The sequence below is a fragment of the Vicugna pacos genome, chromosome 23, assembly GCF_048564905.1.
Source record: "Vicugna pacos chromosome 23, VicPac4, whole genome shotgun sequence".
Taxonomy (NCBI): domain Eukaryota; kingdom Metazoa; phylum Chordata; class Mammalia; order Artiodactyla; family Camelidae; genus Vicugna; species Vicugna pacos.
The window spans coordinates 28,932,942-28,960,696 of NC_133009.1; the positions used below are offsets into that span (position 1 = coordinate 28,932,942).

General features: G+C 36.7%; 1 protein-coding gene and 1 long non-coding RNA gene across 3 annotated transcripts in view; one reads left to right on the forward strand and one right to left on the reverse strand.

Annotated features, from left to right (window-relative positions):
* LOC140688774 (uncharacterized) overlaps positions 1-27,755 on the forward strand; it is a 457,687-nt gene that overhangs the window by 23,087 nt on the left and 406,845 nt on the right. The gene's annotated exons all lie outside the window — the stretch shown is intronic.
* KCTD3 (potassium channel tetramerization domain containing 3) overlaps positions 1-27,755 on the reverse strand; it is a 51,967-nt gene that overhangs the window by 17,444 nt on the left and 6,768 nt on the right. For both annotated transcript variants that reach the window (XM_072948737.1, XM_072948736.1), the window contains exons 4-10: positions 27,474-27,547; positions 21,904-21,962; positions 21,551-21,631; positions 20,493-20,633; positions 19,944-20,034; positions 15,657-15,847; positions 5,330-5,445 (exon numbers count right to left, since the gene is read on the reverse strand). In XM_072948737.1, coding sequence (XP_072804838.1) covers positions 5,330-5,445; positions 15,657-15,847; positions 19,944-20,034; positions 20,493-20,633; positions 21,551-21,631; positions 21,904-21,962; positions 27,474-27,547 — 753 coding nt within the window. The remainder of the gene's footprint in view (positions 1-5,329; positions 5,446-15,656; positions 15,848-19,943; positions 20,035-20,492; positions 20,634-21,550; positions 21,632-21,903; positions 21,963-27,473; positions 27,548-27,755) is intronic.

Genomic DNA, 27,755 nt, shown 5'->3' on the forward strand with positions numbered 1-27,755 from the left:
GAAGAGACTGTTTTTAACTACAGTTAACCTGTCATTAACTCTGGACAGCTTTATGATATTTTTCTCTTATCACATCACACTAAGTATGAATTTCATTTTATTTAGCCTGATGTATTTCTTTAATCAACAGACATGCCTTTCTTCAATTCTCCTAAACTGCTAGCAGTTATCTTTTCTACATTGCCCCTATTCCCCTATTTCTTTCTGAAAATGTTTTTTTTCTTTTTCATATTTTGTCACTTTCTGCTTCATTGTGAATTATATTCTCAGACATGTCTGTCAATTACTTTTTAGTTGTGATTCTATTGAAACCATTAAGAGCTCTGTTTTCAATTTTCAATGACCTTTACATTCCTCCTGTTTCATTTTTCTTCTTTTCTGACTGATCCTATTCCTTCTTTATAGTCTAGTCCTTCTTCTATCTCATTAAATAAGTTTAGAATTTATTCTACAGTCGCTGTCTAACTGTTCAATTATCTTCAGTTTTGGGGGACAAATACTGCAACTGTTTACATTTGATGACTTTCCCTCATTTGCTTTCATGTGTAGTTTACAAACTTAGGGAGGTTCTGGGCTCTTTCAATAGAAAATATTCCTTCCACTGAGTCCTACGTGCTCTGTATCTTGTGAAAGTTGCGGTTCATGTCTACGTCTAGAAATGTAAATGGCCCTAGACCAGCTTTTTATATTGATTTCTCAGACTGGAGCTCCCATACCACAAAGGCTTATCTTTGCGTTTTCAATCCATGTGTTTGTACCCCTAACTGGATGATTTTAGTCTCAATTTCTCATTGATGGTTTTCCCCTGCACCACCTCTCCGCAATCCAACACCAAACACGTATCAAGCTTTCTTCTTCCAAATTATTGAGCAAAATGTCCCCAATCTTCTTCTCAGGGGCTGAGGCAGACCTTTAAAGCTTCAGATTTTTGCAGGAGGCTAGTTTTCCACTCTCCCATGAAGCCATGCTTCCTGTGCTCTGTAAAACCCCAGAGCCTTTATTACACTGATACATGATATGCAAATATGTATAAATAAACAATAAAATTCAATACTTGATATAGAAATAATACATATGCTGTCTTAATATTTTAATCCAATATTTCTGTATGGCACTAGCATATGACAGAGAGGGGCTTGTGCCAAGCTGATTTTGCTGTTACTCTAAATCCTAAGGAAGAAATATAACAGACCTGAGATAACATTCAGTACTTAGACATCCGAGTATCAGTCCTCTCTCCGACGAATTCTGAGCCTAAGATTCTACTGCCCACCTTACGCTTATACCTAACTTGCAGGGTTTCATAAACTTATCAGAAAAACAAGCAAAAAAAAGCTAACTCCCACTGAACCCTACTTGTGAGATCAGTGCTCCGAATGCCTCAGACCATGAGAGAAGAGAAGTTAAATCAAATCAGCCTCCCCACTTCTTGTCCAGCAGCACAGCTGTGAGACCCCAGAAACCCACTTTATTGAGTCCCTGTTCCCGGAGCCAATGTCTCCTCCTCAGGCTCGGCTCCCACTGCTCATTTAGAGGCTGGGCTGTGACTCAGACGGTGACCATGGCTGAAGACCACTAGTCTCTCTGAATGAACACAGAGAGAGTTCTCTAACCCTTTAGGAATCGGATTACATAATGACTTTCCAGAACTAAGTTCCAAAACTCTCTGTTTTATATGAGAATGAAACATGTATAATCTATGTTTCCAATACACATCTAAGTTTAAACTCGAACAACTTGGGAAACAATGCCTGAAGTTGCTATTCTGCCATGTGACTCAGCCTAGGCCACCTACCTGACAACACTAACAAATTCTTTATTATTAATCTTCTTAGAGCTAATGGTGAGAATTAAACAAAAAGAGAACAAAAAAAGAACACATTTCTTTTAAAAGAAGAATTTTTTTTCCTACCCAAATCAGATACAACACTTTTTATAAACTTCCCATTAACATTTTATTGAAGCTATCCTAGTAAGAAACTGCTACACAAAGGAAAATATCACAACGGCTTTTAGGCTTAAAAACTTTGCTCTCCCCCCTCACGCACGTTCGTCTGACTCAAATGCTTCATCAATCTCAATTCTGCAACTAGAGTAAAGAACTACAACAGCTGCCCTGTGTACTTTCCGTGCTACTCACGGGAAGAACCACCGCCAGAGGCCAGACCAGAACCTGCCCCGCCAGCACCGCAGCAGTCACAGCAGGCAGCCTTGGGCCAGAACTGTCTGTGGAGACTTGCAGATCGGATGCTGAGATCTCATTACATACTATCTCTGTGCCGCACGACAAAAAAAAATCATCTGTCTGGGTTATAAGGCTTGTTTGCTGCATGAATGCTCACCTTTCCTGAGGTCTTCCCGAAATGTGGTTAACAAACCTACTTTGTCAGATACGGTTTTCAATTCATGCATATACCAAACAAGCAGCATCAGGTTATACATATGGGACTAAAAGGTTAAGAAACAGTATCTACTTCGAGGATGCTACTACAGGGTTTGGTATCTCAAAAAAATGAAAACTTTTATAGGCAGTTGTGATAACATTAGTAAAAAACAAAACAGGTAGTAAAGAAGCATGTCCCTTCAGGAACCTAACTGTACCCTAGGAGTTTTATGGCATGGACAGCACAGCTTCTCCCAGACACTCAAAGCTCAGACTGACATACTTAGCCAAGTACTTGGAGAGCAGATCTTCCATAAATCATTAAAACCCACATTCCTCTTTATAGAAATACCACCAAGCTGAAGAATACCTCTGATCAACTTCCCTTCACCCGAACTTAAGATCAAACTACAACAGTCTTTTCCCACCTTCCCTGGCCCATCATTTCTGTGGTAACAACCTTTACAACGCCTTTTGCTATGCCTATGTGGAAGGCCGATTCTCAGTGAGTATCTGTTTTCTACAAACATGACTTCTGATGTCTGTATCTAAAACAAAACTTAATTTTCCCTGATCGTAATCTCTTTCATTAGAAGTCTTTCAGTCTCTCCCCATCTCCCTAATACCTCAGAGCCATAAGATTCCAAGAATGTCCCTCCACAGGCTCAACACAATCATGACATTCAATTACCCTCTCTCTGCCCAGACTGCAGCTTCCGAATCAATCCATCATCTTTGTTGAGGAGCTGGGATCAGTTTGCTTTTTATCCTCTTCTCTGCTATTATCCTGGCACCTAATGGCCTTCCTGATGACCCTGACAGTTCTCTGACCCCTATTTCAACTACCTTCATCTTAAAGTCAATTCACCACATGATTTAAATGGCTACATCACCGAGAACTGCTTCAGCTCAACCTGAAGTTCAGTCTTGGACCACAACTTCCTCTTTCCAACAATTCTCATTCCTTCTAAGTCATCAATCTGCTTTAACGTCCCTTTAGTCCCTTGATACCCCTGCATCCTTCTCTGCTTGTCTGGCATTTCTTCTCTTCTTGATCTTCCAATTTCAACTACTCTGCCATTTTATGTTTTCTCATCCCTTCGTGTGTCTGCCCATTTTACTATGTCTCCCATCCTGAATCAGGTCAACACTGTTTTCTTTTCTCTTGCCCCTGGTCCCAGTACTGAGGATTAATAAAGAAACTCACATAACTGTATCACTAAGGTCCATTATAAAGTTTTTTAATCTCTGCAATCCTTGATACATACTTCCAATGCCTTTCTCTTCCACTGGGTTTGTAATCTTCAGTACTCCTTCCTCACTCTTCTGTCAGGGAAAGAAGCACCTCTACTCTACTGGGTCAGCCCCTCCAGCTGTGTTCTAGATCCCACACGCTCCTGACTTCTAGGGGACTGGCAACCATCTCCATTCTTTCAATTTGCATACACTTTCTCTGGCAACTCCCCTCTCTGACTAACAAGCATGCTCAAGTTTCTCCCATCTTAAGACAAAAAATAAAGCACTGAATATCTTTTCCTCTATCTAGCCTTGATCCTTAAATAATCACTTTGTTTCTCTGCTTTCCTTCACCACCAAACTTCTTGAAAGGTAACTGAATTTGCTATCTCTAATCTCTGATTTAATGCCTTAATTCCTGCATTCTGTAACCCCGCCCCATCAAAACCTAATTAACTTACATTTGCAAATGATGCCCCACTGCCAAAATCAACGTCATTTCTCAATCACACCATGTATGTCCCTTTGGCTCTTTGTTTCCTATCTTGTTCCCTTAAAAGCTAATTTTCCCCAGGATTTTAAGTTTGGCTTTTCTTTCCCTATAGATATCCTCTCAATGAGATATCCTCTCAATGGAAAGTCTTATCAATTCTTTTTTTGGGGGGTGGGGGGGTTATTTATTTATTATTATTTTTTTTAATGGAGGCACTGAGGATTGAACCCAGGACCTTATACATAAGCATGTGCTCTACCACTGGGCTATACCCTCCCAATTCTTATTTGTCAGTCACCACAGAAGTGGTGTGGTTTCCAAATACTTTTTTCTAGCCTTTTCTTCTTTCCTAAATTCCAAAGTGGTACTCCCAACGACACACTGAGCAGCTGTATCTGGATACCCACAGGAATCTCAAAGTAAACATACTGAATCACTCTCATCATTCCTCACACCATCTACCAGCACATGCTTCTCTTCCTCTGTTCCCGTTCAATTTAAAATACTACCAGCCACTCAAACTGTCAAAACTAGAAATTCATCTCTCTCTCTCCTTTAATCTCCGTATCTAATCGGATACCAACTCTGTCATTTTAGGAAGGCCTGCTTGTAAAATGCTTCTCAAATAGTCTCATCTTTGCCGTCCACTCACCTTAGCTGAGTCTCTGGTTCTTTTGCTGGATTACTGCCCTGATCTCCGGTCCACGTTTCATATTAGCTATCATTGTTATCTTTCTAAAGTATGGATCTGATCATGTCACTCTCTATTTAAAGTCCTGTAATTTTTGTCCTCTCTGTCAGAATCAGACATTAACCTTTTTTTCAGTCTTATCTCTCTTTATTCCTCTCAAGTACCTGAGATCACTTAGCTTGCTGTCTTCTCTGAACAGGCTATGTATTTTCACACAGAACTGTGTTTCCACTCAGGAGATGAAGTTTTCAGGGACCACTGTTCCCAAGGCATGAAACTTAAAATATTTCAAGGAAATAAAGAAATGTCAAACCACAGTTAAAAAACTCTCTCATTTTCCAAAGTGACATAAAATTCTTGAAAATATAGTCAAATTTGTATCTAGAAGCAAATTTACCACTAAATGTACTCTACATTCTGTATAACCAAAACACAGTATGAATTCCACAAGAATAAAGCAGATGCATAATCAGCATGAGTTTCAGAAATCATTTCATTTCTGTAATATGCATTAGTTAAAACCAACCTGCCAGTGCTGAGTGACAGCATTCCACACTCCCACTTTCCCTGTGTGACTCGTGGCCACCAACTGGTTACCAATAAAGAAGAGGGCATCTACGGGAACACCGAGGCTGAACACGCCTTAAAGAACAATGAAAAACAGAGATTCATCAGTCACCATCTCTAGCAGTGATCAAAACCCAGATTAAAAACAGCTTAAAGGTGTTTCACTTCTACAAATTATGTGGCAGACACTTTGGGAACTTTGGGACCAGAAGTAAGAAGCTTGTAAGCTGTTGAGCCACAGGTAAGCCTGCCCCAGGTAACCTCACACTGATACAACAGACTGTTACCTGAAGCTGTGGCTCCCAGACCCAGCTGATCGTGAGAACAACTGGGCAGATTTTAAGTGAACAAAATAAGACAGAAAGGATCCCGGGATTCATGCCAGACTCAATAAATCAGAAAACCCACTGCATTTTTAAAAAATCCATAGATTTAGCTGCAGTCTGCTCGTAGACCCAATATTTGAGAATCACTGATCAGAAAACAGAGATGTGGCAACCTCACTGAGGCAGAATGTGTCTAGAAATCTAGAAATAAGCAAAAATGGGGGCGGGGGGAGGAAACTGGCAAGAAGTCATGCTGTATTAAAAACAAACATTCAGGCCTTTACTCAGAGCTTATTTTAAACCTCTCATTTCCCAACACTGTAGATATCAATTCAATTCACTCCAAGGACACTACTTTACTAGGCCATGGGATTAAAAACCATGAGAAGGTAGATAAACAAGGATTTACTGTGTAGCACAGGCAACTATATTTAGTACCTTGTAATAGCCTATAATGGAGAACAGAAAATAAGAATATATACCTATAGCCATATCTATCTCCAAATCACTTTGCTGTACACCAGAAACTAACACAATACTGTAAATCAACTATACTTCAATTAAAAAAAAAAGTAAGATAGGCTATTATTAGGAATTTATGATTTAAAAGAAAAAAATACAAACAACCAATTATAACATAATGCAATAATACCAGAAGGATGCACACAGTATAGTAATATCCAGAGTAGTAAAAGGGGGTAGGAAAAGGGGTTTGGGAATACTTCTTAGAAAAGAAGCCATCTGAGCCAACTTTTTTAAAAAGGTGAACAGGAATTCATCAAATTAGGGGATGGGGAATGGGTAAGCCTGGGGAATCTGAGAAAAGGGAAGAGGGAAGCAGGAGAGGGATGCTGTAAGGCTATCCCACATCAACAGCAAAAGAGCCAGATCGTCCAGGCTCCCCTTGGTACTGCTGCCTGTATGGCCCTACACAGTCGTCTCTCTTTGGCAGAGAACTACACCAGCAGTCAGGAGATTCTGGGTTGGAATCCTGCCTCTGAAAGTACCTTTCTTTGCCACCTTTCTGGTTCTTACTTTTCTGATCTATAAAACAGGGTCCAATCTAAGTGTCTCAAGGCTCACTTTCACCTTTTTTAAAAATATTCTGACCTAATTTTGACATTTAAATAGTATTATCTTGATTATTTGAAAAGCACCTTATGAGAAATATCTTTATAAAATTATGCTGGAAAGTAAGTCTTACTATATATAAAATATTGTTTTATGTGGATCTTTAGGTGTCTCAGGTTATCAGTTTTTTACTTTTAAAAAAGTACTTAATACGTGACAACATGAACAATTTTACCAGTGTCTAGATGAGAAAAACAAGGAGTCATAAGGCTTTGAAGAACTCACGGGAAGAAGCAAACCAATTAAACGCATCTGTAATGTGTGCCAGAAAAGATAACTGATTTTTTTTGAATCTTACACCAATAAGGGATATTTCTCTTTCTGTTCAGAACTGTACTACATATAAGAGGAGACCAGCAGCAAAAACACAACTTGAAAATTCTTAATTGATCTTGAAAAAGCCAGGCATCTAGCAGGAAGAAAAATGACATACACTGGACAAACACAAAAAAACAAACAAACCTGGGCAGTATTGCTGGGAATGTCTTCCATATATATTTTATGTATGTATAAATATATATTTATATACATACACAGACCACCTCAGCCCAACCTGCCAATCAAAAAAACCAGAGCAAAATAAAACACAACAGACACAGAAGCAAAGCTCTGACCAGAACTGGTTGAGAAATAAACTTGCTACTTTGAAGCAGAGTAATCATTTCACACGCAGTTTTAGGGATCCCAATGTATTAGTACTTTAATTTTGATTAGACAATTTTTCAGAAGAAGTGAAGATAACTCAGTTATCTCGGGCTATACTGAGCACTATGGGCTGTATGAAAAATAGAAATAAAAACAGGAAAACCAGAAAACACTGATTACTTGAGATAAGAATGAGATTCTGGCAAATCAAGGAAGACATACCAAATGATCTCATGAAATTTAAAGTGTCACTCCTGCTTAGACTCAACAATCCTGACCACTATCCACAAGGAAGATACCAGCATAAGGAATGACAAGTTCTTGTCTGAAGGGACCATTTTGGGAGAACATTGCTTACAGCAGCAGTCCAGAGGCGCTGTCTTATGTAAGTTGTAACAAGGGAGTTCAGCCCTGGGGACGCTCTATCAAGTATACATCAGCCCTAACAATTTTCTTTGGATGGTGCTGTCAAGTTCTGAAGAATATTTGTACCAACAAATGATTTCTTTTACAAGGAAGGAGCAAATTACTGTGTGCTAACTCATAATATAGCTACCCACCACATTAGCCTTTGAAAAAAGGGCAAGGCATAAAGTCTCCTTCACGTATTGGTATGTTACAAGTGGCAATTAAAAAAAAAAATCATGATTGATTTCTGTATAATTACCACTATACTATAATTCCAAAATTTTAAAGTTTTTTTCTAAAGTTAGGGAGGACTTTCACTGCCAGTCATGATCGAATAAATGGCATCAGACTATTCCTCACTATAAATAATGGTAACAAGAAATTGGCCAAAATACATGAAGTAAGTGTTTTTAGGCACTGGATAACAGGCAGTGGAGCCCATGTAAGATGGGAAATACAGACGAGAAGCCCCACAACCACACTGGCTTTCTGTGGAAGCGCTCCTGACCACAAGGAACCAAGTGATGGTTCCTCTGCTGAGAAAGCGGAGATCAGGGCTGTTGACTCAGCCAGAATTTATTAACAAGGTATAAGAAAGAAGGGAAGTGCAACGGGGTAGGAGAGGGAATGGCACAAAATTTGTATAGGGGTATTGAGCATTTTTTTATGAGCCTATTGGCCATTTGTATGTCTTCAGTGGAGAATTGCTTGTTTAGGTCTTCTGCCCATTTTTGGTTTTTTTTGTTTCTAAGTTGTATGAGCTGTTTATACATTCTGGAAATTAAACCCTTGTCAGTCACATCATTTGCAAATATTGTCTCCCGTTCCATAGGTTGTCATTTTGTTTTCCTTACGGTTTCCTTCGCTGGGCAAGAGCATGTACGTTAAACCAGGTCTCACTTATTTACATTTGCTTTCATTTCCATTGCCTGGGTAGACTGCCCTAGAAGAACATGCCAAGACTTGTGTCAGAGAATGTTTCGCCTATGTTTTCTTCTAGGAGGTTTATAGTGTCTTGTTTTGTAGTTAAGTCTTTAAGCCATTTTGAGTTTATTTACAGATGGCCAACAGGCACATGAAAGAATACTCAATATTGATAATTATCAGAGAAATGCAAACTGAAACTACAGTGAGGTATCACTTCACAACAGTCTGAATGGCCATCACTAAAAAGCATTTATCCACCAATAATAAATGCTGGAGAGGGTGTGAAGAAAAGGGAACCCTCCTACACTGCTGGTGGGAATGTAGTTTGGTGCAGCCACTGTGGAAAACAGTACAGAGATTCCTCAACAAACTAAAAATAGACTTACCATATGATAAAGTATCCCACTCTTGGGCATACACCCAGAGAAAAATATAACTCAAAAAGATACAAGCACCCCAATGTTCACAGCAGCACTATATACAATAGCCAAGACATGGAAGCAACCTAAATGTCCAGTGACAGATGACTGGATAAAGAAGTTGTATATTTATACAATGGAATACTACTTGGCCATAAAAAAGAATAAAATAATGCCATTTGCAGCAATATGGATGGACCTGGAGATTGTCATTCTAAGTGAAGTAAGCTGGAAAGTGAAAGAAAAATACCATATGATATCACTCATGTGGAATCTAAAAAAACAGAGAGAGAGAGAAAAGAGAAAGGACACTAATGAACTCATCTACAAAAGAGAAACAGATTCACAGACATAGTAAACAATCTTATGGTTACTGGGGGGAAGGAGGTGGGGAGGGATAAATCTGAGAGGGATTTGCAAAGAAAGGTTAACCACAATATATAAAAATAGATTTTAAAAAGTTTCATCTGTATAGTACAGGGAACTATATTCAATCTCTTGTAATAACCTTTAATAAAAAGGAATATAAAAACAAATATATGTGTAGATATATGCATGACTGGGACATTATGCTGTACAGCAGAAACTGACACATTGTAACTGACTATACTTCAATTAAAAAAATAATTGTATAGGGGTTTCCTTATGCCTTGGCTGAGGCCAGACTGCACTTGGGCTGGGAGAGAATCCCCAAGGAATAAAAAAAAAAGACAGGTTGCTATAGGACTGGGAGCTGAGTGGAGATATCAGAGGTCATACGTGAGTAGCTCTAGCTCAGGCAAAGTGAAGAGCCCTACACTCTTCAGACATTCAGTTAAGACTCCAAAAAGGCAACACTTCAGAAATAATGACCACACCTTTGGCTAAGAGCCATGCCCTAAAATAAAAAATAAAGCTGAGAGAGGCTAGCGACCCTTAACAGAGCAAAAAATAAAATAAAATAAAACAAGCCCAGCAGGATCAAGATCCTCTAGTTAATTTAATTGTCTGTCAGAACAAATTTCGTATCTTTTAAAGGCAGACAATGCTGTCAATCTATACCCCCATATAATGGATCATGCACACGCCCAACACAGAATCACAACTTCCTAGACACGTGAAGAAGCAGGAAAACACAACTCAAAGTAAATGAGATGATGCAGATTTTGGAATTACCAGGCAAAAACGAATAAAACAGCCATAATGAATATGCTGGATTTAATAAAAATAGGACAGAATGAGTGAATAGACAAGAAGTCTCTGCAGAGAAACAAAACTAAAATAGAATCAAAAAAGGCCAACTTAGAGGTGAAAAGTCCAGTATCTCAAGTAAAAAACTTACCAGATGGGCTTAAATGCAGATTGAATACCACAGCAAAAGGGCAAAAGGCAGTAAAGATACTGATCTAAACTGAAGAACGGGGAGAAAAGAAATTGGAAAAGAAAAAACAGTGCTTCAAAATAGTGCTTCAGTGGGCTCTAGGCCAACATGAAGTGGTCTACGAGGAAACTGAGTCTCAGAAAGAGGAAAAGAGGAGGAGAGAATTAGGGAGGGATTACAGGGGAGGGAAAGCGGGGGAGGGGATGGGGGAGGGGAGAAAGAGAGGAGTCCTCCCTCAGTTGTGCCAACCAAAAATGTCTCCAGACACTTCCACATGTCCCCTAGGAGACAACATTATCCCTGGTTGCAAAACACTAATCTAATATATGTACAGAACTATTACAAATCAATAATAGGATGACAACCTCATAAAAAGAGGGCAATGATTTAAAAAGGCACTTCTCAAAAAAAATAATACATATGGTCAATACACAGGTGAAAAGATGCTCAATACTATTAGTCATTAGGGAAATGCAATTAAAACGTTAAAATCATTGCACATCCACCAGAATGGCTCAAATTAAGACTGATAATAAAGAAGTGTCTTTAAGGATGTAGAGCAACCAGAACTCTCATACCTTGCTAGCAGAAGTGTAAAATGGTATAACCACTTTGGAAAACAGTTGGGCAGTTTCTCATAACGTTAAGCACACACTTCTACACACTTTTCATGTGTTCCAGAAATTCTACTCCTACATATTCACTTAAAAAATATGTCCACAGAAAGATTTCTACTTAAATGTTCACACTAGATTTATTCATAATATCTCCAAATTGGAAACAAATCAAATGTCCATCAATAGACAAATGGATAAACAAACACTGGCATATCAACTTAATGGAATACTACTCAGCAACGAAAAGGGATGTACCACTGATACACTCAACAACATGGATGAATCTCAAAAGCATTATGTTGAATGAAAGAAGCCAGACACAAAGGAACATACAGTACATAATTCCATTCATTCCAGACAAAAGAAATCTAATCTATGCCGACAGAAAGTCTAAACTGCATGTGTAAACAATGGGGTTTATGCTGAACACCTGCTTTCTTTTTGGGAATCTGCAATCTTGGTATGGGCTGGACAGAGAGTACTTATGTGACTAGCCTCCAGGAATAACCAAGCCTCTAACGAGCTTCCCTGGTAGACATCTCACAAGTATTGTCACAATTCATTGCTGGAGGAATTAAGCATGTCCTATGAGACACCACTGGAAGAGAAAGCTTGTACCTGGTTTCCATTGAGCCTCACCCCCTGTCTTTCCACTTGTCCATTTTGCTTTGCATGCTTTGGCTGTGATAAATCACAGTTCTAAGTACCTCTATGTGCTACAAGTCCTACTAGCAAAACACTGAATATCGGGATCCTTGGAGACCCCCGACATACATATAAAATTCTGAAATTCAGGGGAGGGATCAGGTTATATAAACATACAAGTCATCATCAGCACACAGAAGGCATCCACAAAGCTATTAGAGTGTATCAGATCACTTACAGTAAGTATAAAGGAAAGTCCAAGGACTGAGCCATGGGGCATGACAGTATTTTGAAATTAGGTAAATAGAAAAGTACTATCAAAAGAAACTGAGAAGAAATAAAGAGCCAGAATAAAAATCAAGACAATAAGATGTCCTAGAAGCCAAAGGAATAAAGTCTTCAAAAGGAAAAGAGTAATCAACTGTATCAAATGTTATCAAATAATAGCTCTAATAAAGACTATGAACGGATCCTAGGATTCGGCAGAGTCCAGATCAAGGGTAACACTAACAAGAGTAGTTTATGGAGTGGTTGGGTGCAAAAGCATGATTAGAGTAACTTCAAAGGAGAAGAGGAGGACATAGAAACAAGATCAGATAACTACCGTCTCTTCCTTTAAGAGGAACCAAAAAAAAGAACAAAAACTGGAGGAGAAGATACTACTGTATTGTTTGGGGCTTTTTTCTTTTTCCTAACCATATTTAGCTATTTAGGGGAAACACAGATTTGGCCAGGGATGTGGCTTCTCCAGGCTGATAAGGCAAAGGAAGAGATGCAAGAAAATTGAGGCTCTGCGCTGAGTGATTGTAATGACAGAATCCCAGCTGATAAAAGGGAAATAAGTGAAAATCCCAGTGGAGTTAAAGAATTTTTGAGTTGGAAAATTAGAGTTAGAAATTTCAAAGAAATGACAGACAGTAATCCAGAGTGCAGCTGAAGAGTACATCAAGCATCATCTTCAAATGCTGTGAGATTTGAAATTTGGGCACTGAGCGGGTACACAACAGCTGAGAAAGGAAGGAAGGTGGCCTAGAACAATGATTCTCAAAGTGTGGTTTGGGAATCCCTGTGGGTCTCTGAGAATTCTTCTGGAAGTCTGAAGTCAAGACGATTTTTGTGGTAATGTTGAAGCATCATTTGCCTTTTAAAAATTCTCATTCTCTCAAGAACATACAGAGGAGTTTTCCAGAGGCTACATGACATGTGATGTGGCCACCTACTAGACAATGGCATCTGCACGTGCATTGTTACGTTTTCTGCAATGGTCTACGGTGCTAGGCTTGGGTATATCTTAACTATTTAAGTTTCCTAAGATTAACCTAGTTTGCCCTAAATATCCACTCTGCTTTTACTAGCTGTCTTCAGTTATATCTGCTATCATTATCTGAAAGCAAAAGCGTTCCTTGTGCCTTCAAAGAAACACAAGAAGTAAGAACACTTGGCTATTCTGTAAAATTAGTTTTTAAAATGTTCTGAAAACCTTTCTAAATTTTTAAATTTTAACTAAAATGGTTTAAAATATTTTAATTTAAAATAAATTTTAATACATTTCTCCTATATTTAACTCACCTATTCAACACACAGCTGCACCACCTAAATCCAGCAGTGTTGAAGATACGTAAGACATAGCAGAGTTCTTAATTCAAAGGGAGGACTCTAAAGAAACTGCAAAACTGCACATAAAAATTTAAAATAACAAAAATCATCTTTCCATCAACACTCTAGATGCTAATAACTTGTCTTATTGTGCCTATGCAACAGAACATTTCTGAACCCAGTTGTGGGTTCTTTGAAACCAAATATTAAGAGTTTAAAGAAAAAGAAGTATTTTAAATGAAGATGTTAAAAACTCTTTAAAAGCCACAAACTGTTACAGAATCTCAAGCTAGAAATGAAATAGCCACTGAACCATCTTACAGGGGGAGCTGCGGCATTACACTGGCTAAGTGAGTGCACACCGTCGCTGGGAGACTGACAGCTTGAACAGATGACGATGCTGAATGCCTGCTAAACGAAAAGTCAGTAAAAGAAATCACAACACTGGCACTTTTCAATGACACAGTAAGTCCTTGAATTAAAGATTGGCACAGATGGTATCTTGTCTGCAGGATTGCATTTTTATCTTACAAATTGAATGTACTGATGCAGCTGGACCTGGTGTTTTGTTTCTGTTCAACCAGTTATCAGCACCAACCAATCGTTAGATCTTTTATGTGACTATCTGGCCACAAACACACAGAATGTTGAAATGTTCAAAGTGTTGAAGTGTTTTATGAATCTCACACTTTATCCTAGAACATCTATGTTGACGTTTGCACTGATGGTACAAAGCAACGTTGGGTAAAAACAGCAGGTGCCTTAGCCTGAATCAAAGCAGTGGCACTAGACTGCTAGTGATTAAATTCTTCTCTGCTACACATTTCCAAAGAAACAAAAAAAGACCAGTTTAACTTAACAATGTCCTAGATAGAGAATTTGTACTAAGTCTCATCTTCTTAATATTCTGTGTGACCAAGTACTTTGTCTGTGCCAAGGAGAAGCACCTTCCCACTAGGTGGAGCTGACAGGAAACTAGCTGCTCTTTTCAAAGGGCACCATTTTCATTTGAAAGGACAACAAACAAAATAAGAGAATTCACATTTGGGTATTGGTAGACTTTGCTAAAAGTGAACAAAGTGAGCCTGCTATTTCAATGATACAAATTCAGCGTTTCAAGTGAAAATTAGAATTTTGGAAAACACTTATCTGCCAGTGAGTGTGACAACTTCCTAACACGTTAGAGTTCAGAGATGTGAGCACTGGTTATAGTAATAAGCGTGATTGTGATTTTTTTTAATATATATATTGTGCAATGAAAGGTATCAACCTCTGGAAGATCTGTGTAACTGAGTAAACCAACACCTTCCAGATGACCAATGCATGATGTTATGAAAGTACGTGAGGACACAAGCTCCACTCAAAGTACAAAACAGGCTTATGGATCCTAACCTAACAGAGTATGAAAAATTCATCGATATGATTTCAACATTTGGGGACAGTAGCAAACAATACCCACAATTATCTGAAAAGACTACATAAAAATATGTTTTCTTCAACTACGTATCTATGTGAAGCCAAATTTTCTTCATATAGTTCAACAAAACTAACAAAACACAGCAGACTGAATGCAGAAATAGGTATCAGAATAAAACATTAAAGAGATTGACAAAATTGTAAACCACTGCCACTCTTGCCACAAACATTTCTGGAGATAGTTACTCTTCATTAAAAATGGTATTCATGTTAGCAAACAATGCGCTTACCACTGTTATTTTTAAATTAACTAATAATATTTATTAAAGTTTCAGTTTTAATTCCTATTTTGGTAAATATCAATAGTTACAACCTATATAAAACAAAAACTCTCAATAGTCCTGAATGTCTTTTTAAGAATGTAAAGTGAGATTTAGTAAAGATTTAAAAGCTTGAGAATTCCTGATCTGGAAGCAACAAAGGAGGATCAAGAAAGTTATTCCACCCCATCTTCAGGCCCAGTGTGTGAATGAGATGGAGAGGAAGTAGCCATCATAAATGGGACTCAGGAGAAGCACACTCTCACAGAGCAGCCAGAGTTGTTTCTTTCCCCTTTGCCAGGTCCTTCCTCTCACACTGAGCAGTCTTGTAACTACTGGACCCGGGAAACAGGATGCAGCCGCCCTAGCCAACCAATAACTAGTCAAGCTAGTTCTGATATTTAGGGACAACCCCTCTTAAACTTAGGAATATTACATATATAAGCAAAATGCATCATAAGCAAGATTTTTCGTACCAATTTCACTTCCACTTCCTCCGTCCTGGACACTCCATAAGATGATGCTGCTCTCCGAGGCAACGGCAACCATTTTGTCTTTGTCTCCATGTGGACCCCCCACCACTTTTGCATTTAAAGCTACTCGTTCAATAGTCCAGTCCAAATACGGGCTTGTAAACACTTGTTGCCATCCTGAAGATTCTTTGATTCTGGTAAGAACAGACGTAAGTTAGACTCAGCAGCACTTTAAACAGACAGAAGACAAATGAATGTACCGAAATAAATTTAATCTCAGCCACTTATCTACTTCTATACATTACTAAATAGAAAATCGTGTTGATGTATTTGCTGTGCAAAGCCAGATTATTCCTGAGGTACCTCGTAGTTATATAGGGGCCACTTCATATGTTTACATATTTACATACATATAAACCACTTAAAAAGACACTAGAGTTCTATACTTCTCCAAAAAATAATTTAGCAAAGTCCTTCAAATTTTCAAAAACTTTAATAATTTTAAAAAAAAGGTAGTATCTTTCATTTTTCTACACAAAAAGAGTAGTACTGTTATTTTCTATGGGTAGAAATAGTCAACAAAAATCAGAATTTCAGTTATTATTAATAATATAATACTAACATATTAATAACAATATTATTAATAATAATAACTGAAATTCAGTTGTTCTTTGATACTTCAGATGATACTCTATGCAGGCAAACTAAGGTAAGAGAGTAATCTGGTAAACGATATATACTCCCAATACTTTGGCACAATCCAGTGAATAAAATGTGGGGCTTTGGAAATCATTCTTAAGACTGGATTTTAAAGGTTTCATTCTTAAGGAAAAAAAATCTCATGAACCTATTCATTCTCCATATGTAAAAGCTTATTATCACAATTCAGATTTGCAGTTGACTGAATAAAAATGCTTTCTTTAGTATTTAATTTCTGATAAACATATCTGCAAGTTTTTAATAATTTTCTTCATCCTAGCTCAATTTAAGTCTTTCAGATATATATTCTGTGTGATTATATAGTAAGCCTTCATACATTTAAAACCTATACAGTTAAGCAATCATGACAATAAATGACCTGAACTTTAACTACGGAGTATCTGTTTTCTAAAGTTACACCAAACAATTGATGCAAACAAAATTGTAAAGATTCTCTTTGCCTAATAAGTAGGAAGAAAGTAAGTTCTCCTTTCTATACTACCTGACATACACACTACAAAAATCAAATTTTAGTGTTCGTAAATGGTCACATAACGACCTAAATGAAATCACCTTCACTTCATTTTTGTTTAAAAAAATGTATGCTAAAGCAATACAATTATAACTCACAAAAAATGCAATTCAACCTTTTTATTAATTTCAGGAACTAATGATTTCCTTAAACTTAAAAGCAATACATAGAAAAACGTAACAGGATTTTTTCCTAGGCACTGTATGACTTGTAATTACCTACTTCAGCCACCAGATGGGATTCATGTGTTAAAATATATAAATGGAAATAATTAGCTCATCAAGTCTAAAAATTGGCAAACATTGAAAAATGAAATACAGATGCTCTTAGGGACTGTCAGACTGAACACTAAGCAAGAATGAGGACAACATGCTGCTATGTGGAAGCGACATGTATTAGGCTCATAACTGTTCAGGAAAGTGAAGTTTTATCTTGTGGTCATTCATTTAGGAATACAAATAATAAAAGTAAATATGATCTAATCTTTTACAAAGATTGTACTTCTTAGTTACTTTTCTCTAGAGAATTGAGAGTATTATAAAATAAAGAGATACCAAAAAAAGGAAAAAGAATCAGGACAGCATATTTGAGAGTGATTACAACAATAACATAATTTAACTCAATAAAATATGTGACTTTACTTCTGGTTTTAAGTTAAAATTAAGTACAAAGAAACTTTGAAAATTTGCTCTATAATTTTCCATACATATAATACACAATTTTAAATGTGTGAAACAAGACAGAACAAACTCTAAATATTTCAGCACTCCATTTCCTTACTCCTGCCTAGTGGGCCCACCTCTGGAACTGGAACATCTGGGCAAGTAACACAGTCACCTTCCACACTAAGACATCGGAGACACAGAGTGAAGAGGACACGCCCTACGAGATTCTGAAACATACTACAGGCAGCTGTACCACAAACTGAATGAGAATAAGCATGTCAGAACATGAGAGTCTACAGTCATATATAAAGCAAGATATAGGGGGCTTTAAAATTCAATGAGAAGGATGATTTCTGTAATAAATAATCAGAACATAATTAGCTACCCACTTGGAAGAAAAAATACTTTTCTAAATCTCGCATTATATACAAAATGTAAATTCCATATGAATTAAAGATCTAAAATAGAATATAAGCTCCAAAAGGGAAAAAATCCAAATACTCTTCATTAACACAAGTAACATGTTGTAAACTCAGCAACAAAAAGAAATATAAAAGGCAAGCCTAACAATGTAGAAAATTAATGAATATAAGTAAAAAATATACAGAGGCTCAATGCACTACTCTTTCATTTTTTTTAAGGTTTTTAATTTCTTTCTTTTTTCGGGGGGGTAGTAACTAGGTTTGTTTGTTTGTTTGTTTATTTTAATGGAGGTCCTGAGGATTGAACCCAGGACCTTGTGCATGCTAGGCATGCGCTCTACCACTGAGCTATACCCTCCCCACTGAAATTCAGACATAAAAAGCTGTGGAAAAACAACTTGTTGAAAAGATTACACTCGTAAAGTAATTTGAGCATTTTCCTTTCCTTTCCTTTTTATTGGCATTATGTTGAATGATTTAACTGTACATGAGGAAGTCTAGTATGTCCTTAATTCTTTTCCTGTCACTTTGCATGGGCATATTGCTCTGAAATTAGTGACACTGCGTGAAAGCAAAGAAAGGTCCTGGTCAAAAGCAAACACAAAGAATGGAAACTGTAACAGTTTTATCCTTTTTACATTTGTCGCTCAATGAATGAAATTTTGTGCAATACTGTGTCTTTTTTCAGGCAAGAAGCAATCTTTAGCACTGCTGTACAATAACATAAATTAGGCTGTTACACCTGAATAACTTATTATAGTAGTTATTCAACTCCTCTGGAATCCCTTATCAAAAAAAAATATATACAACATTTAAACAAAAAAGTAAAATCTAAAAGTTTCTCAATTTTGACCTGTAAGTTGGTAAGTTCAAAAAAACACTCCTAAAAAAAAATTCCTTTTTGTAAATCAGCCTTGATTCTTACAAATCATCCCCAAAGAAATCATTCAAAAAATATTTTCCATACTATTCAATAACGTAAAAAATACATAGAACACTCTCAAAATGCAAAGCGTGTACCGAATATTCACTGCAGTAAAAATACAAAGTGGAGATTACTGATATAAAAGGCTTTTTTACCACATACAGCAAATTTTTCATTAACAGATTTTTTTTAATAACATCTGGGATTCTTTAAATACATCTGTAAAATTAAAGACATTTTAAATATTTTTAATCTATTGTGGCTACTTTTTCTTAACTCAATGGTGACAAAATATTTATTTATATTTTGAATTTTCAGTAATTAAATTCAGTAGGATTATGGTCTAAACTAGTCTAATCCATCCATTTTTGTGCTTCTACACCATCCTCTTTCATCATCATTTCTCACTGCATATAGTGGTTCTGAACTGAGAATCTTACCTTTTCTCTAAAAAAAGAAATCACTGGTCTACAACACCTTTCCTCATTCCCTGTTAGTTTCTTAGAATGCAAGAACCAGCAAAAAACAAGCCACCTCTGTGTAAAGCTAGCCCATTATAGATATTAAACTACATCACTTCTGTCCACAACTGTCCTGCTTCACTCCCTCACTCCCAACCACATGGAAGTCAAAACCAACCAAGGCAGCTGTACTCCCCCTATTACAGAGCACAAGACATTCAACCATTACAGACAAGAAACACAGGGATCACATGAAAAATCCTGCCTCATCATCTACGACAACAGAGAAATGATTCAGAAGCGGGAAATACTAGGCTGGAAGGCATAACTTCATGATATCTTAGCTGTATCACAATCATACTGTGTGGGCAATATTTAAGACATACTGAGGCTATCAGTAATATTTACCAGATTAGCTGTGAAAAGAAAAGCAAACTAAATCTAATCAGGAAATCAGAAGTGGGCAAAATATGAAGGGGAAAAATCTGATGACTAAAATAAACAGCTCTTAAATCTATAAATATAAAATCCATTATTGAAAACTACCCCGCAAAACAAAAGCAAATCATTATTAATTATACAATACCTGTAACACACAGCAAAATGGGCATACGCAGCTACAATCCAGTTGTGATGGCCAGCTACTATTAGCACCTTTCGTGGATCCACAGGAAATCCTGTTGGTAACAGAAAAAGAAATACTTTATGTTCTAAAGAAGGGACTGGCAAACTCTGGCCAAAAGGCCAATTCCAGTCCTCTACCTCTTTTGATAACAAAGCTTGCTGGACACAGCCGTGCACATCTGTTCACACACTGTCATGGCTGCTTTCGCGCTACAGTGACAGGACTGAGCAGCTGCCACAGAGACCCTCTGGCCCACGAAGCCCAACACATTCACTGTCTGGCCCTTTACATACAAAGTCTGCCAATCTCCATTCTAAAGATTTAGCGCAAACAGAAGATCCCATACTTTTAAAATAAAAATTATATGCTAAATGAGGGCTTTAAAGATATAAATGTTAAATCTAGATTAAAAAGAGAGATAAAGCAAAAATCACATCTTTAAAAACAACTACTCATTATCATCTAGAACTAAAAACATATATATTTTTTTTTAACGTAACCTTTCCTTACCTAGTCTAACAGTCTCTTCTCCAGGTCCAGAGAGAACAGGCTGGGTACCATTTCCTCGAGCTTCACCTTCTGTAGAATTTAGTCCATTCCTAGAATCAGGAGAGGATCTAGTTGTGTTGTTTATTTTACGACTAGGAATACCTATCAAAGGAAAAAAGATGATAAATTTATTTCTAAGTTCACCTACCAAAAATTAAAAATTTCACACTGTAGCTAAGAAACAAAACAATGTGAATTTCATTATAGCAGAAATTTATCCTCCAGTATACCAGTTTATTGCAAATAATTGCCAAAAAACAAGATGAAATTTTTTAAATACAATTCTTCCCACAAATTTCTGATTTTTAGCATGTTATACATAATAAACAAGACTAAGACTTACCATATTATACCCTGGATTTACCCAGCTCTAGGTTGCTGAATCAATCACTCACTCATTCAGCCTGTCACTGCTCTTTGTATTTATGGAATAGTTACTACTTGTTAGGTACTATGTACTAATTTAAACTGCTTCAGAGCTGAACTGCCCTATCGTTTCAAGAGTCTCTTATTAGACAGGAGAACCTTTTTCAAAATGAAATCCTCCTCAGAAGCCTCCCATATCACAGGAAAAGACCATACTCCTCTACCTAGGTGAAGTGGAGCAGCAATGACTTGCGCCTCACCCTCCTCCGTCCTGTACTCTGACCAAACTCTGCAAAGCTCCTGGGTTCCCACAAAGGAGACTGACCATCGGTTCTCTAACAGAGGGGTCGGCAAGTCTGGCCATGGCCAGGTCCAGCCTAATGGCTGTTTATGTAAATGAAGCTGTGTTACAGTCCCGCGCAGTCACTTCTTCAGCGTTTCCGGCAGAGCTGAACAGCTGCCACAGAGATCTAGCTCACAAGCCCACCCTAATGTACAGCATGATTTCCCTTCTGTTTAAAGTCCTCACCACTTTCAGTAGATTTATAAATGAGAAACTCAATAATCAAATAGATTTTCCTATTCACATATTTGTACTTACTTAATGATAAAGATACTTCTAAAAAAAAAGTAAGTAAACAAAGCACAAGTACCTGGTGGAGGCAAATAACCATGGAAAAGAACACTGCCACAGGATGAGCGCTCCAGTTCTTCACATAAGAGAAGCCTTCTTACTAAAAACATTTCAAAGCAAACTTGTCAAGAGTACATGCAAACAGAAAAACAGTACTCCACTTTTATTTTCTCTAGTTCAAGAGGATAAGGAAAGAAAAGGAAAATACTTAAGTTAAATCAGGTGACAACATCTTTTTACTACGAAAATCCACAAAAAGCAAGCACTGACTAGTCCATCAAAACTTAGGACCTGATATAAAACATTTCATTTGGGCAAGTTTTGTGCTCAAAGGGTCATATCATAAACATGAAATATTAGGAGAATACATACCTAATGGAGTGATTCCATAAAATTCTGCTTCATGCCTGAGAACATTAATACTCACTCCCCTACAAAAAAACAAATGACTAATGTAAATCCTCTAACACTGGCAGCTTGGATTATCATCTGAAACAGAAGGAAAAAGTACTAGGTTCTTAATGTGAACAAAGTCATAGGGCTTTAAACTTACTTTTTTCCCTAAGATCCTTAATCATTTGAAGAAGTCTAAGTAAAAAACTGCACCCCAAAAAACTATTTCGTACTTAAAAACTAATCATACCTAGATGAATCGGGGGACTAAATGAAACCAGGGCTTTACAGGGTTAGTACAAGTAAGTTATCAGGAAGTTTCTAATAAGGCAGACATGAGCAGAAATCATTCCCATGGTTTAATTGCTTTTAACTTTTTATCACAATTTCTACTCATATTTTAACCTCCCCAATTATCCTGTAAGCTCCCTGCAAGCATGACCTACTTCTGATCTACGTTTGTGTATCTCATGCAGTGCCTCTCACAGTGCTTGTAAAAAAATGGTTATGCAATACATATTTACTGAAAAATAAATTCAGACTAATGACTCTCTTCTTATCAAAAACCAAAAATAAAATCAAAATAGAAGGTAGAGGTATTCAGTCTTAAGAAGGGCAACATTATCCAGATAAAGATGTTTCAGAGGATAATATGGTATGAAAATAAGAAGTGAAAGAATGGAAGCTTAACAGTTTAAAACGATTCATTTTAGGTTTCAGTTATAATCTCTCCTTACTTTAAAAATATTGCCTGGGCAGAAATGAGAGGGGGCATCACGACAGAGACCATGAAAATTAAAAGGATAATAAATAAAGGAATACTATGAACAATTTTATGTCCACAACTCTGATAACCTAGATGAAACGGACCAATTCCTTTAAAGACAACCTGCCAAACTCATACAAAAAAAGGGACAACCTCAATCAGTCTTTATGTACAAAAAACTGAATCAGTAACAATCTTCCAAAATAATAACCTTCCAAAATAACCAGGATTCACTGGTGAATGCTACCAAACAATTAAGGAAGAAATTATACCAATCCTCTACAATCTCTTTCAGAGGACAGAAGCAAAGAGAATACTTCCTAACTTATTTTAGGAGGCCAACACTACCTTAATACCGAAACCAGAATAAGACATTACAGGAAAACTACAGACCAGTATCTCTCATGAACACACATGCAAAAATTCTCAATAACATATTAGCAAATCAAATTCAACAATGTATTAAAAAGAAATACACACCACCACAAGTGGGGTTTATCCCAGGTATGCAAGGCTGGTTCAATATTCTAAAATCAATTAATTCAGTCTACCACATCAACAGGGTAAAAAAGAAAACTCACATGGATCATATCATCAGGTGCAAAAAAAGCATGTGACAAAATCCAACACCCACTCATAATAAAAACTCTTAGTAAACTAGATACAGAGGCGAACCTTCTCAACTTGATAGACTATAAAAAACAAAAACAAAACCCTATGGCTAGAATCATATTAAATGGTGAGAAATATGAAGCTTTTCCACTAAGATCCAGCACAAGGCAAGGATGTTCCCTCTCACCACTCTTTTCAACATTCTACTGGAAATCTTTACTAACACAGTAAGGCAAGAAAAGGAAGTAACAGGCATACAGATTGGGAAGGTATAAAGTTGATGATCACAGATGACACTTAATAGACAACAATTACCCTGATATAACACGACACTGTGGTTAGGTTGTATCTAAAAGGACATCGTCATACCCAGCTGCGTTTAGGTTTTCTCCTACGTTATCTTCTACAATTTGCACTTTACATGTAGGTCTGCGATCTACTTTGAGTTAATTTTTGTGAAGGGTGGAAGGTCTGTGTCTACCCTGATTTTTTGTTTTGTTTTTTTGCATGTGGATATCCAGCTGTTTCAGCATCATTTGTTACTCCACTGTTCTGCCTTTGCTCCTTTGTCACAGATCAGCTGACGGTATGTGTGGGGTCTATTCCTGGGCTTTCTGTTCTATTCCATGGAGCTGTTTGTCTATTCTTTCATCAGTACCACACTGTCTTGACTGTTCTACTTTTATAGTAAATCTTGAAGTTTGGTAGTGGCAGTTCTCCATCTTTGTTGCTCTCCTTCAGTAATGTTGCCTATTCTGGGTCTTTTGCCTTTCCACGTGAACTTTAGAATCAGTCTGTTGGTATCTATAAAGTAACTTGGTAGAATTCTGACTGGGACTGCACTCAATCAGATCAAGAAGGGATGAACTGGTACCTTAACAACACCGAGTCTTCCTATCTATGAATATGGACTATCTCTCCATTTTTTCAGTTCTTTGATTTCAATCATCAGTTTTGCAGTTTTTTTCATACAGTTCTTATACATATTTTGTTAGATTTTATACCTCAGTATTTCTTTTTAGGCAGTATTAATGTAAATGGTATTGTGCTTTTAATTTCAAGTTTCTCTTGTTCATTATTGGTATGTCGAAAAGCAATTGACTTTCATACATTAACTTTACAATCTGCAACCTTGCTATAATTGCTTATTAGTTCCCGGAGTTTTTTGTCCATTTTTTTGGATTTTCTATACAGACAATGAGGTCATCTGTGGTCATCAGTTTTATATCTTCCTTCTAATCTGTATGGCTTTTTTTTAATTTCTGCAAAGCCAATTAACACATGTTAGAGGGAAAAAGTGTAAAAGTTATTCTTGCATATTTGGGAACAGCAAGCACTGAGTTTGAGAAAATAAGGACTTAAAAATGAGAGGAATAAAGATAAGCTAGACTTCATTAAAATTAAGAACTTCTGCTCTATGAAAGACAATGTCAGGAAAATGAGAAGAGAAGCCACAGAATGAGAAAATATTTGTTTAAGACACATTTGATAAAGGATTGTTATCCAAAATATACCAAGAATTCAAAATTCAACAATAAGAAAACAACTCAATTAAAAAATGGGCCAAAAACCTTAATCCAAGAAGATATACAAGTGGCAAAAGCATATGAAAAGATGCTCCACATCACATACCATTAAGTTAGTGCAGATTTAAAAAAAAAAACGAATTACTACTATACATCAATTAATATGGCCAAAATCCTGAATCCTAACACCAAATGCTGGCAAGGATGTGAAGCAACAAGAACTCTCATTCACTGCTAGTGAGAAAGCAAAATAATACAGCTACTTGGGAAGATAGTTTGGAAGTTTCTTACAAAACTAAACAAACTCTTACCATATGATCCAGCAACTGCACTCCTTGGTATCTACCCAAAGGTGCTGAAAACTTATGTCCATACAAAAACCTGCACACAGATGTTTACAGCAGCTTTATTCATAACTGCCAAAACTTGGAAACAATCAAAATATCCTCTTCAGTAGGTGAATGGGTAAATTGGTACGTCCAGGTAATGGAACATTATCAGTGGTAAAAAGAAATGACATGAATAAACATGGAGGAACCTTAACGGCATATTATTAAGTAAAAGAAGACAATCAGAAAAGGCTAATCGGTAAAACACAAGCTTAGCACGCGCGAGGTCCTAGGTTCAATCAATCAATCGATCAATCAATCTTAACTGCGCCCCCCCACCCCCCCCGCCAAAAATAAATAAATAAGAAAAGGCTACACACTGTGTGATTACAACTATGACATTCTGGAAAAGGCCAAAGTTATGGGGGAAAAAGCAAAAGAGAGAAGTCGTTTGTGGTGGGTGGGGAGAGCAACAGGCAGAGCACAGAGGATTTTTATGGCAGTGAAAATATTTTGTACAATATTACAAAGATGTATACATGTCACTATACATTTGTGATAACCCACAAAATGCACAGCACCAAGAGTGAACCAAAAATAAACTATTGATTTGGGTGATTATGATGTCAGTGTAGGTTCATCAATTGAAAAAAAAAAAGTATCATTCTGATAAATGATGTTAATAATGGAGGTTAATAATGGGGGTGTGGGGTTATGAGAAATCTCTGTACCTTCCTCTTAATTTTGCTGTAAATCTAAAACTGCTCTTTAAAAAAAGAACTCTTAAAAAAGAGAGAAAAATATTTCCAAGGGCTTGATAAACACATGCAATTGTGATATTAAATTGGTTTTCTTTGTGAAATTGGTTCTTAACTAGTTTAACATAAGAACAGTTAAAACTTTCTTATTCTATTTCAAAACCACTTTTGTTAACAGTACAGTAATACTGGCTAATTACAAGGTGGCTCAGGACACCAATAACAGTTCTGGGGAGGGCAGACAGACAAATATGGTAATGAAAATAAAGTGTGATAAGGGCAATACAAGAATTTCATGCAAAAAACAGAAGCAGAATACAGTATGTTAAAAAATTCCTTCCCATCTTTTTTTGGAAGGTACTACTTAAAGAATTAAAGTTTGCTAGGCTTCCCTAAGTAACATAAAGAAGCAAGTTGTAAGAAAAGTAGTAAATCCAGACATTCAAACTACTTTTGCCTTTCATGGGTGATTGATCCAGTTGTGGATTTGTCACAAGGACACTAATCAGAAGTAAATTCATGCTTCTTTAACCAAATGCTAAAAATAATTTTACTCCAGAAGTAAACAGTAATATACTTCCAGCCTCTACCCCAGGCCAAAACACAGACAAACAAAAAGCCCCAACAAAGTCTTTTATTCATCCAACAAGTATCTACTGAGCAGTCACTATACATGTTGTTTTGATAACACTGGGAATACAGCAGGGAACAAAGCAGACAAATCTTTGTCTTCAAGGAGCTCATATTCTAGTGAATATAAGCCAAAAATTGTATTATTATAAAGAAGCAGCTAAAGAAGTAATTAGGATTTTAAAAGCTGTATCTGTAAAAGTATTACTAGCTCCTTGGTGAACATTCACTAGTAGTATACGAAATAAAAGTAGAATAAAATGTAAATTTTTCCTGGTAGGAATCCAGACTGGCAAAGTGAAAGAAACAGTTTAAATGGTCATTCACTTACCCACAAAAAATATGTACTGTTACACGTCAAACACAATGCTTGATCCTAAAGATACACAGTAAATAGTGCTTGCCCTTCTAGAATTTAAGTCTAACGGAAGACAGACACTGGAGTAGCGGCAGTATCAGAAACTATGGGTACCTACATCAGGTGGACACAGTGGAGATCACCAAAGTGATCAGGATTAAGCCAGGACAGAAAGGGTTGAAAGTGCTGAAGCAAGAGAAATGAAGCAGGGGCTGGGTTAACGAGCCTTAAGAACCAACTCAAGTACAAAATCCGTAGCCAGTAATCCAATAATGTATCAAATAAGGGCTTTATGCAGAGTAATAAGCAAATCAGATTTACATTTTCAGAAGACAATTTTGGCTATACTGTGAAAAATTAATAGAAGGGATGTAAGAATGAAGGCAGGGAAACAGGCTAGGGAGCCGTCAAGAGTCATCTAAAGGAAGAGGTGATGGTGGCCTGTGTCTATGAGAGTTTACTTCTGAGGAACAAAAATAATCTTGATGGGGAAAAACCCCTTTCTTCATAAAATGTATCTAAAACCATACCTATCAATAAAAATTTACTTTAAAAAGATACACTTCTTACCTTAAGTCTAGCTCTTTTGTCCGAAGAAAATTTAAAATGGGTGCAAATGCTGCTGGATCTCTATCAATAAATATCTGTAAATAAAGAAATACAAAGTTCATTTTCAAATTACAAATTAAACTTCTAACTTTAAAACTTATGGAACAAATATTAAATTATTTAAATACTGTATTTTCTTCCACTCTTAAATTTCAATGTTTCTAAAAATTGAAATGCAGTTATAACCATGTACATTTAATGTAGTAGTGGTGGTGTCTCTTCTAACCTGAAAAGCCATTATTA